The sequence below is a fragment of the Marmota marmota genome, unplaced genomic scaffold (assembly GCF_001458135.2).
Source record: "Marmota marmota marmota unplaced genomic scaffold, marMar, whole genome shotgun sequence".
NCBI lineage: Eukaryota > Metazoa > Chordata > Mammalia > Rodentia > Sciuridae > Marmota > Marmota marmota.
Genome location: NW_025999977.1, coordinates 22,828,601 through 22,840,529, shown reverse-complemented (window position 1 = coordinate 22,840,529; position 11,929 = coordinate 22,828,601). Strand labels below are relative to the sequence as shown.

At 37.0% G+C, this 11,929-nt stretch overlaps 1 protein-coding gene across 1 annotated transcript in view; it reads left to right on the top strand.

Moving 5' to 3' along the window:
- The window catches only part of Msh2 (mutS homolog 2), a 44,150-nt gene extending 33,554 nt beyond the window's left edge, over positions 1-10,596 (top strand). The window contains exons 8-9 of the mRNA XM_015479386.2: positions 4,218-4,327; positions 10,441-10,596. Of these exons, the coding sequence (XP_015334872.2) occupies positions 4,218-4,327; positions 10,441-10,581 (251 nt within the window). The 3' untranslated portion in view covers positions 10,582-10,596. The remainder of the gene's footprint in view (positions 1-4,217; positions 4,328-10,440) is intronic.
- Positions 10,597-11,929: the final 1,333 nt, after the last annotated feature.

The window sequence follows — 11,929 nt, the reverse complement described above, 5'->3', positions numbered from 1 at the left end:
AAAAATTTTTTTTTTTTTTTTTTTTTTTTGTATTACTGAGGACTGAACCAAAGAGACCTCTATCGTTGCGGGTACATCCCCAACTTACTTTTTTCTTTCTTTCTCTCTTTATTTATTGGTATTAAATATAGAACCCAAAGGTGCTTAACCACCGAGCCACGTCCCCAACCCTTTTTACTTTTTATTCTGAAGCAGGGTCTTGCTAAGTTGCTGAGGCTGGCCTGGAACTTGGGATCCTCCTGCCTGAGCCGCTGGGATTATAGGTGTGTACTACTATGCCAGGCTGTTACAGACTTTAAGCAAAAGTTCTGCTGTAACCCTTATTTTAAAAACAGATTTATTCCAATATGGTTGATATATTAGAGAACAACTTGAGCATAATGTGAATTTCATGTTTTTTTATGCATGATTTCAGCCTGGGATATACTAGATGAATGCAGAAAATTGCATCCAGCTGAATATACAAAACATAGACATGTACACCCTTCAGATATTTACCTCAGTTCATTGTATGCCATGAGTCACATCACAAATGTCCTTTTACCGTCGCAAAATAATTCAGGCTGTAGACCTTCAGAAGTTCCACCTCTAAAAGCAAACCTCAGATCTTTTGCAGGGTACATTATTTATTGTAATAGTTATAAATTTCTTATCCATTTAACTTATATGAAACTATACTGCCACTTTTATTAAATTCCTGTTTCTCTCTCTTGGGGATGGGGGGGATTGGACCCTGGGGTACTTATCACTGAACTACATCTCCAGCCTTTTTATTTTGAGAGGTGTGGGCAGAGAGGTGAGGCCTATCTGATGTTTTTAATCTTGTGAGTGTGTGTACACGTGCGTGTACCATGTATCCTTTTGGCTTCTAATATAGCCTATGAACTCTTTCTGCGAATAGTGTTTAAATGCATGAAACATGTGGAGTTATAAAGGACATCAGTTATGTTGAAATCTGCCTATCTAAATGTAAGACAAACAGAGAGAGAGAGTGAGAGCACTCTACCCCTCAGCTACATCCTGTATTTCTGATTTTGAGACAGCCTTGCTAAGTTACCTAGGCTGGCCTCCAACTTGCTATCCTCCTGCCTTGGCCTTCTGAATAGCTGCAGTTACAAGTGTTCAACACTATGCTCAGCTAAAACAAACTCTTGATATAGAAATATGTCCTTTGTATTATGCATTTACAAACCCACAGCCTAGCTGGGTGCAATGGTACATGCCTGTAATCACAGCAGCTCTGGAGGCTGTGGCAGACAATGATGAGTTCAAAGCCAGCCTCAGGAAAAGCAAGACACTAAGCAACTCAGTGAGACCCTGTCTGTAGATAAAATATAAAATAGGGCTGGGGATGTGGTTCAGTGGTCAAGTGCCCGTGATTTCAATCCCTGGTCCCCATCTCCCCCCGCAAAAAAGAAAAACCTGATAACCTGGGCATGGTAGAGTATGCATCTAGTTCCAGCTGCTTGGGAGGCTAAGGCAGGAAAATCACTTGGACCCAGGAGATTGAGGCCAGTCTGGACAAAGTACAAGACCCTATATCTTTAAAAAGAAAAAATTGACAGAAGGTCTTCTATCCAGGGATGCTTTACCACTGAGCTACATCCCCAACCCTTTTTATTTATTTTGAGGCAGAGTCTCTGTGTTGCCCAGGCTGGTCTCAGATTTGCAGTCCTCCTACCTCAGATTCCTCAGTTTTGGATTATAGGTGTTCATCATTGCACGTGGCTAATTCTTTGAGTTTTGAAGTAATAATGAGCTTAAATGATACTTTAAGATATCTCCAAAAACTATGATATGAAAATATAGGTTTATTTTTATTAGAAACAAAGGCTCAGATACTGGTAGTACTACTGATGTTTATTGCCTACATTAATAATGGAAGGAAATGCTAAATTTTAGTTAGAGATTAGGAAAATAAAGGTGTAATTAACTTCCCTTCTATGCTCATGGTACTACCCTGAATTCAAGGGGTCCATGGATCTTGTTAGCTTACATAATGCTTTGTAGGCTCTGGTAACTAGTGGAGAATATAGTTTTCAAAGCATCTAGTGGATAGCTGAATGGTTCATTCCTGTAATCCCAGCGGCTCGAGAGGCTGAGGCAGGAGGATCTTGAGTTCAAAGCCAGCCTCAGCAAAAGTGAAGTGCTAAGCAATTTGGTGAGACCCTGTTTCTAAATAAAATACAAAATAGGGCTTGGATGTGGCTCAGTGGTGGAGTTCCCCTGAGTTTGGTCCCCAGGGCCCCCAACAAACAAACAAATAAAAACCCCAGGTGGAAATTGGCAGCCAGGGTTCAGTAGAAGTTAACAGTTAAAAGAAGGGCTCTCTCAAGATGCTAGTGAAAGCTTGCAGGTTAGGAGGCTGGTGAACTCAGAAGGGGAGACAGACTCTATGAAGAGCTACATAAAGTGGGCCTAGGTGTTTGAGGGGCTAGAGGACATGGTGAGAGTGACAGATTTTAATATTTATACAGGCATTTCTGTAATAATAACCATGTGTGTTTTCTTGGAAAACCTACAGTCATGAGCTAGAAAAATAACAGAGCTTATGGGAAAAACAGGGTTGAAGCAGACCTCAAAATACACAAAAATTTTAAAACCATTACTAACACATGTGTCAACAAACTTCAATAGAAACATGGCCTCCACTGCATTTATACCCAACATTAGTCAACCCTTTGTAGCCTTAGAATCTAAGGATCTTGTTTCATCCTGTGTAAGTTCTTGAGGCATTTACTTCTAACGGAGGTCAGTTTCATCAGAACTGTAAATCTGTACCAGGGATAGAATTCGGTTTTTTTATTATTGAGAAACAGTTTTGCACATTTCCCCTACACTTTCACAGTGAAAACGCAGTGGCCATTACGCCGACCCTTTTGAAGTCTTCATTGCTACAGCTTATTCTTTGTGTGAGCTTGTCCTTGATGGTTTGAAAACATTAATGGGCTGGGGGAAAAGAAATCATTCGTGAACCAATGACACCCCTGCTATTTGTTGCCAGCATTCTATTTACCAATAGTGCTTAAGCTAACTAGGAATAAAGGACCAGACATTGTAGCACAACAGACATTATGTGGGCAAAGTGTTGTTTATAATCTGAGTGGTTCACACATGTGTATTCTTTTTTCAGTATGTGTAGATGGTGTTGTGATTAATAATAAAACATGAATTTTAAAAATAATTTTACTGACTTTGTGGTAGCTTTTTCTCATTCAAGAGCTACTGACATTTCTGGAAATTTGAAAATAATTTCTTTGGTGCGACATGTAGTATGTTAGAGATTACTTTCAGAATCCCTATATAGGTGGGGGAAGTACTTGTGTTGTAATAGTAATAATGCATAGTAACTGTTTTTGAGGTGCTTTTAAATGTCTGGCACTGTACTAGGTGTTGTATATCCATCTTCTGGGTAACTTGTTATTCTGTTGTACAGAAAAGGAAAGGGGGACTAAGAGTAACCTGTTATAGAGGACAAAGGCAGAGGGCAGCAAAGCTGGTACTGGCACTTGGGTCTCTACTCCTTTACACACCATCTACTCTGTTGCTTCCCTTCTATTCCTCCTCACATCATTCCCTAGCATGTACTTTTAAGTAGCATTAAGCAAAGTTCCAGTATTTAAATATTTGATTTGATTTAACCTCTGTTAATTGGAATATACTGTGTTAATTATGGAAATTAGGAATATAGTTGTTAAGGGTCTTATTTTAAAGGCTTTTGGGCTAGGGATGTGGCTCAAGCAGTAGCGCGCCCGCCTGGCATGCGTGCAACCCGGGTTCGATCCTCAGCACCACATACAAAGATGTTGTGTCCACCAAAAACTAAAAAATAAACACTAAAATTCTTAAAAAAAAAAAAAAAAGGCTTTGATTTTGGGTTATTAGATCTATAAAAAATGAAATGAAATTTAGTTGTAATTGATGTTGCATTTCTGCATCTCTAGTACTCCTTTGAAGGAGATGGCAGACATGCAGAGGAGGCATTGATTTATTAGTGGGAAGCTTTGGGTGCTAGATCACATCATTTCCCTCTCTGTAAAATAAACTTAATACTAATTTTTGAGTTAAAACACCTAAATAAATAGTAACTTTGGAGACCTACTGCACTATTCATGCTTTTCGATCAAATGATGTTCACTATCTAAAATTTTTATGATCAGTGGTCTTGTGTTTTTAATAATGAGACCTTTTTATTTCTTTCTTTTTGTTTCTTTCAGGAAAACACCAGGTGTTGTTGTTGGCAGTTTTTGTGACTCCTCTTATTGATCTTCGGTCTGATTTCTCCAAGTTTCAGGAAATGATCGAAACAACTTTAGATATGGATCAGGTATGCAATATACATTTAATTTAAGCAAAAATATTCCTGAAAAGTAAAGGACAACCAAAAACAAAAGTTCAAGCACATTAGAAAATATTTCAGGTTTCTCTTTTAGTACCTAGTTTGGGCCCAGTTGTGGCATCTTTGCAGGCAGTGGATGTAAGTTAAGTGACAGAAGAGGATTTTGAGCAGGGGCAGGGGGAGGTGGCTGTGCTGTGGATTTAATGGAGGGCCTTGCACATGCTAGGCATGGCTGCTCCACTGTGCACCAGGGTTTTTCTTTTGAACAGTGTTTCAGTGGATGAAAATAAATATTAACAGAAGAGATTATTGAGTGAGTATGTGTGGCCTGGTTGAAGAAAATCTTATATAAGTAAATGATTTTACATATGCAGCTGAGTTTTACTTTAATTCCAATAGAGAAAGAAAATTATAGTCACTGGAAGGGAGGTAAAGGTAGGACCCAAGAAAACTTCCCTTGTTTATTTTCTATGTAGGGAAGTTCTTTGGGGGAGATGGCTAATTTATTATAAATGTAAAATGGAAATAGTTTCTCAAGTAGGAAATATCCTTACGTGAAAAATGAATTTCAAAGCAAAATTTATAAAATTCGTAAAAAGTTTTATTTTTAAAAAGTTGTTTATGAACAAGTTAATATACAGGAGCCCTATAATGCCTCCAAATTGCATGACTTTAAAAATAGTATTTTGAAGGGCTGGGGATATAACTCAGTTGGTAGAGTACTTGCTTCACATGCACAGGCCTTGGGTTCAATCCCCAGTACCACAAAAAAAAAAAAAAAAAAAGTATTTTATTTTGAAAACTTTCTTAATTTCCTGTTGAAATTATAGTGTAGGGAATAAGTGCTTGAATTATATTAAGGTTAACAGTTCAGTATCTGTGTTTGTGTTAATATTTGCCTTATATGACTTTGACTTGTTTTGTTTTTACTGTATCATTATTTGAGACTTTAAAAAGTTAGATCCCATTTGCTGTGTGTTCTCTGGATTTTAAAAGTACACGCGTGTGTATGCACATGTGTGCGTGCTTGTGTATTGTGTGTATTTCCGATTTTTAATATATTTTAGTTTACTTGTCAGTTAAGAAACCAAAGAACTTACATAGGTTACTTATTATTTAGGGTAACTTATATTTGATTACTGTTTCCTTTGTAATGTTGCGATTAGTGGAATGGTTTTAGGTGCTCAACTTTTAGATCAATGGGAGTTAGAAATGCTGTTGAAAGCCATCTGGGTTCTAAATGTGTTTTACTTTCCTTGCTGAGGACTTGGCCTTCCCTTCAATTGGGTAAAATTGGATATTTGTAAACATTCCTTTAAATGGAAAATGTAAAGATACTTCTTGATGGTTAACAGAAACTCTGACTATAATAGGGCATAATAGGGAAGTAAACAGTAAGTATTGAGCTTTTTAGTGTCATTGTAGCTAGCGTGAACGCGCTCTTGGGCATGAGCCTATGCACACTCTCCATATACACACACACACACACACACACACATTTGAAGCAGAGCCAGAGCCCAGGTGAAGCTCTGCTGAAATGCTGCAGTTATTTTGCCACTCTTAGCTACCTTTATTCTTTAAAAAAAAGAAAAAAAAATTGCCGGGGAGGAGGGTACCCGGAATTGAACTTGGGCACTCAACCACTGAGCCACACCCCCAGCCCCATTTTGTATTTTATTTAGAGACAGAGTCTCACTGAGTTGCTTAGGGCCTCACTTTTGTGGAGGGAGGCTTTGAACTCTTGATTCTCCTGCCTCAGGCATGCTCCATTGCACCTGGCTGTTCTTAAAATTTGCTATAATATTACCTCAGTATTATGGGTCTCAAACTTAAGCTGGTATTAGAATCCCCTGGAGGTCTTAATTGCTAGACTCCAGGCTTTTAATCAGATTCTTTAGGTCTAGGGTTGAGGTAGAAAATTTGCATTTTTAACGCATACCCCTATTTGTTGATGCTGTTTTTCTTGGCTTTGTACTTTGAGAACTACTTGTTTTTAATAGATAATGCAGTTGACTTCAGTGATAATGAATGCAATTTCGTTCCACCAGTTGGTAGCCTTTATGAAATGCTGCACACTTAGCTAGTCAGTGGGCAGTTTTTACCCCAAAATTACTTTATGTATTGAGAATGTTCAAAAGCTTGTTAACATTTGTAGAAAGCGTGTGTTTTGCATTCTTGAGGCTCTGGATCCATCCCCAGCAACGCCAATCCCCTCACCCCGCCACCCCCAATTAGATGGGTATAGTTTGAAAAGCATAGGGTATTTGTCTTAATTTTATTATTGCCACTTTAGACATGATAAACCTCAGTTTCTTTTTTTTTTTTTAATTTTTTTATTAGTTGCTCAAAACATTACACTGATCTTGACATATCATACATTTGATTCAAATGGGGTACGTAATCTTAATCTTATTTTTCCACGTATACAGATTGCAGGATCACATTGGTTATACAGCCACATTTATACATAAGGCCATACTAGTGTCTATTGTATTGTGCTACCCTTCCTATCCCCCCTCCCCTCCCCTCCCCTCTTTCTACCCATTCTACTGTGACACGTTTGTCTCTCTCTCTTTTTTCTTCCCCCTCACACCATCTTATATGTAATTTTGCATAACAGTGAGGGTCTCCTACCATCTTCCGTGCAATTCCCCTTCTCTCTCCCATTCCCACGCACCTCTCGTCCCTATTTAATGGTAATCTTCTTCTCATGCTCTTCCTCCCTGCTGTGTTTTGAGTCACCCCCCTTATATCAAAGAAAACATTCTGCATTTGTTTTTTAGGGATTGGCTAGCTTCACTTAGCATAATCTGCTCTAATGCCATCCATTTCCCTGCAAATGCCATGATTTTGTTGTTTTTTAGTGCTGAGTAATATTCCATTGTGTATAAATGCCACATTTTTTTTTTATCCCTTCATCTATTGAAGGGCATCTGGGTTGGTTCCACAGTCTAGCTATTGTGAATTGTACTGCTATGAACATTGATGTAGCTGTGTCCCTGTTGTATGCTCTTTTTAGGTCTTTTGGGTATAGTCTGAGAAGGGGAATAGCTGGGTCAAATGGTGGTTCCATTCCCAGCTTTCCAAGGAATCTCCATACTGCTTTCCAAATTGGCTGAACCAATTTGCAGTCCCACCAGCAATGTACAAGTGTACCCTTTTCCCCACATTGTCGCCAGCACTTGTTATTGTTTGACTTCATAATGGCTGCCATTCTTACTGGAGTGAGATGGTATCTTAGGGTGGTTTTGATTTGCATTTCTCTGATTGCTAGAGATGGTGAACATTTTTTCGTGTATTTATCGATTGATTGTATATCCTCCTCTGAAAAGCGTCTGTTCAGATCCTCGGCCCATTTGTTGATTGGGTTATTTGTTTTCTTGTTGTTTAATTTTTTGAGTTCTTTGTATACTCTGGAGATTAGAGCTGTATCTGAAGTGTGAGGGGTAAATATTTGTTCCTAGGATGTAGGCTCCCTATTTACCTATCTTACTGTTTCTCTTGCTGAGAAAAAACTTTTTAGTTTGAGTATGTCCCATTTGTTGATTCTTGATTTTAACTCTTGTGCTATAGGTGTAAACCTCAGTTTCTTAATCTGAAAGTAGGACATTAGTATTTAATGGTGTCAGGAAAGTAAAGGTTTTCTTTTTTCAGTTTTAGTGATTGGGTGCAAATTAAATTGACAAAAGATAATTAGCAAGAGAAATGGCTTTTGGAATTTGGGGCTTATATACTGTCAATAGGGAAAATGGAGAGGGAGAAAGGGCAAAAATGACTTAGGAAAGGCAAATAACCCTTAAGAGAATGCAAGAGAGAGAATAGTTTTGAGGCAGTGTCTGTTTAAGTGTGGTGGTTACTTCTTTCCTGATGAGGAGAGCCAGTTTTCTGTGGTCATTGGAGATGATTTCTGACAAGTTAGTTTTTTCAGTAGACTCTTAAGCCGATCTGGGAATTGGGGAAATGGTGATATTCTTAGATAATTGCAAAATAAATTTTGTGCCATCATGATATGTTCTAGATGCCTTCAGCCTTAACATTATGACAATAAGATGTAAGTTGTGGGTCCTCCCCCAAAAAAATAATAGATTAACTATCTGAGATTAAACTTTTTATAGTTAGGACTTTATTTTGTAGAACCCAAAACTCAGTCTGTTCTGAATCATGTACTTAAGAGTTACTAAATGGCTTGTCTTGTTTTGGATTGCTTGGATCCAACCATTTAGTGATGCCATTCAGGAGATATGATTTCTTAATCTTGTCTATCTTTTGGGATTTTAATTTCAACTGCCAGAAGTTTGGGGCAACGTTCCAAGCAAGAATCTTGCCATGATAGAACCATTTAAACAGCAATCATGGCCTGGAAAATAGAGTGTGATGATTGACCCGTAACCAAATTGGGCTGTTAAGTCAGTTTCCCTCCAGGGGGAAACAACTGTTATGTAGACCATCAGTAGTATCCACCCAGAACATTGTCCTATAAACTGTAGACTTTCATGGTTTATAGTAATGCATTACTGTCATTTAAGTAAATCAGATTTCTAGCTAAAACCTGCTCTAGATTCTCTAGGGAGTTGACCTAGTATAGTATCTTCTTTATTCTCAGTTACAAACTTTTAAACTTGTTTGAGGTTATAAGGTGAATTCAACCCTTCACTGTCATCATAGGTACTTGAGATGAATTTAGGCATTTAAATTACATGATTCAGAACCATTTTGAGGAGATCTCCAGGGAATATCAATTGTTTCATGTACAATTTCTGAAAGCGTCATTGTTTTCCAGCTCTGCACTTAGGAGTCATGTGAAGGATCACTCATGTACACGGTGGTTTAGTCTTCCACCCCCCTGGGTTCAAAGAGGGAAGGGAGGAAGGAAGGGAACCACTGAGCTTTCTCAGTAAATAGTCCTGGCTGGCTTAGAACTTGGGATCTTCCTGCCCTAAACTCCTGAATTGCTGGGATTATAGGCATTCACTACCATTCTTGGCAAAATTTTAACATTTTACTTAGTCTTTCATTTTGATGGTTTAAATATTTTATTTCCTTTTTTACTAGCTTTCTGTAATTTGATTTTAATTCCTTGTTTATGTGTAGTTCATTTTGGGTGTTTGAAGATGTGTTCTGATTAAGTGGAGAACAGAATCAGTTTATTTCAACCTCATTTATTAAAGATGTTTTTGTCATTTTGTTTTAGAAAACTGACTCACTCTCTTGAACTTTTATATATAATTATCTGTTCAATAGTTTCTAATGCCAAGTAAGGATAGTCTGAATTTTCCCACTAATGTTTTTTATAATTTCATTAGAATTTTAGTCATTTTGTTTTGTTTCAAAAACAGATTCCTAATGAACAATCACTAGGTATGAAGAGCTATTACGATTTGATTTAGTTTTCTCAGAGTTTGTCTCTTCACTTACCAGTTCTTTTAAAATTTTTAGTAGATTGTCTTAATAAAAGTTCTGTATTATCAAGAATTTATTCTAAATATTTTATGTATGTTTTTGCTATTTTAAGTAAGATCTACTTTTCATTTTGGTTTCTTGTTGGTTAACACTGGTAAGAATTTAGTAAAACAAAGTACTTTAGGAGTATGTTTAGAGGGGCTGAGGCTATAGCTCAGCTGATAGAGTGCTTTCCTTGCATGCACAAGGCCCTGGGTTCAATCCCCAGCAACACACACACACACACAAAATATTTAAAAAAAAAAAAAAAAAGAGTATGTTAACTTTTTGAGATTCCTAGGATGGATTTTTGATTTGAGTAAAGCCACACTTTTTAATTATAGGTTTTGAACACTGAACATTGTTTAGTAATGTTTAGGGAAGATTTAAGAAAAAGTGAAGACTACTGATGGGGTTATTTGGATCATTATTTCTGTATTTACTTCATGTGATTCATTTTCATATATCTAGAACCCTAAGCTTCTAATAATAGAACTTTACATCTTAATAAGTACTTCTTAATAATTGTGACTCAGCAACTTTTAGATAGAGAACCATTCAACTGAAAACATTAGCTGAATTTTTAAATAGAAGAAAATATATGCTTTATGATTTCTGTCTTTACCCATTATTTATATAATGTAGCTACTCTTTATTTTTAGGTGGAAAACCATGAGTTCCTTGTAAAACCTTCATTTGATCCTAATCTGAGTGAATTAAGAGAAGTAATGGATGACTTGGAAAAGAAGATGCAGTCCACATTAATAAGTGCAGCCCGAGATCTTGGTAAGAATGGAAGTTAAAAAAAAATTTTTTTTGTACTGGGGATTGAACCTGGGAGCATTTTACCACTGAGCTACATCCCTAGTCCTGTTTATTTTTTATTTTAAGACAGAGTCTTCGCTAAGTTGCTGAGGCTTGCCTTAAACTTGTGATCCTCCAGCCTCAGTGTCTGGAGTCAACACTGCACCTGGCTTGAATGATTGTTTTGTCTACACAGTGTACACAGTGGTGCCAGAAGTATCTTACTTACTTCCCCCAGTATTACCCCACATTCCTGCCAAAAGGCCCTTATTTTTATTTTATTTTTTTATTTTTAATATTTATTTTTTAGTTGGAGGTGAATACAATATCTTTATTTCATTTTTATGTGGTGCTGAGGATTGAACCCAGTGCCTCACGTGTGCTAGGCAAGCACTCTACCACTGAGCCACAATCCCAGCCCCAAGGCCCTTATTTTTAATTATTTATTTATTTATTTATTTTAGAGAGAGAGAGAGAGTTTTTAATATTTATTTTTAGTTTTCAGTGGACACAATATCTTTATTTTTATGTGGTGCTGAGGATCAAACCCAGTGCCCCGCGCATGCCAGGCAAGGGCGCTACCGCTTGAACCACATCTCCAGCCCAAGGCCCTTATTTTTAAATGTCAGCTCCACCATTAGCCTTATTCTCCTAGGAATAATAGCTTATTGATTTGGCTTGAAATTTACAAGCACTTTATTAATTCTTTCTTTCTTTTCTTTTTTCTTTTTTTTTTTTTAAAGCACACTGAGCACAGTGGCCTTAATTCCACCTGCTTGGAGACTAAATAAAGCAGGAGGAGCATAAGTTCAGTGCTAGCCTGGGCAATTTAGCAAGACCCTTTCTCAAAATAAAGAGGGTTAAGGATGTAAACATCTCAGTAGACTACTTCTAGGTTTAATCCCCAGTACTACAAAAAATATGAAAAATAAGAATAAATAAAATCAATGTCTATCTTCCACATTAGACTGTTAATTCCCAAGGGTTCAATCTGCTTTACTCTGGATATTAAAATCTCTTTGTGCTGAGCATCTTGTGCATGTTTGTTGAATAACTAAATGAATCCCAGACATAGAATGAGAAAACCTCTCAGGACATAGTTTAATACTTAAACTTTATGGAGAACCTGATGCAATTTACTGATCCTTTTCCCAGATACAGATTATAGACACAGAAAAATTTGCACGTAGTTTTCATGAAGTCATATATGAATTAGATCCCAAAATAAGAGCCTTTAACTTAAAGCTATTGAGGTCTACTTTATTCATTTCAAAGGTAAGGATATTGATACTCTTAAGTAATTAGAGTTGACATTATTATATTGACTTACTAGAAGGATAAAGTACC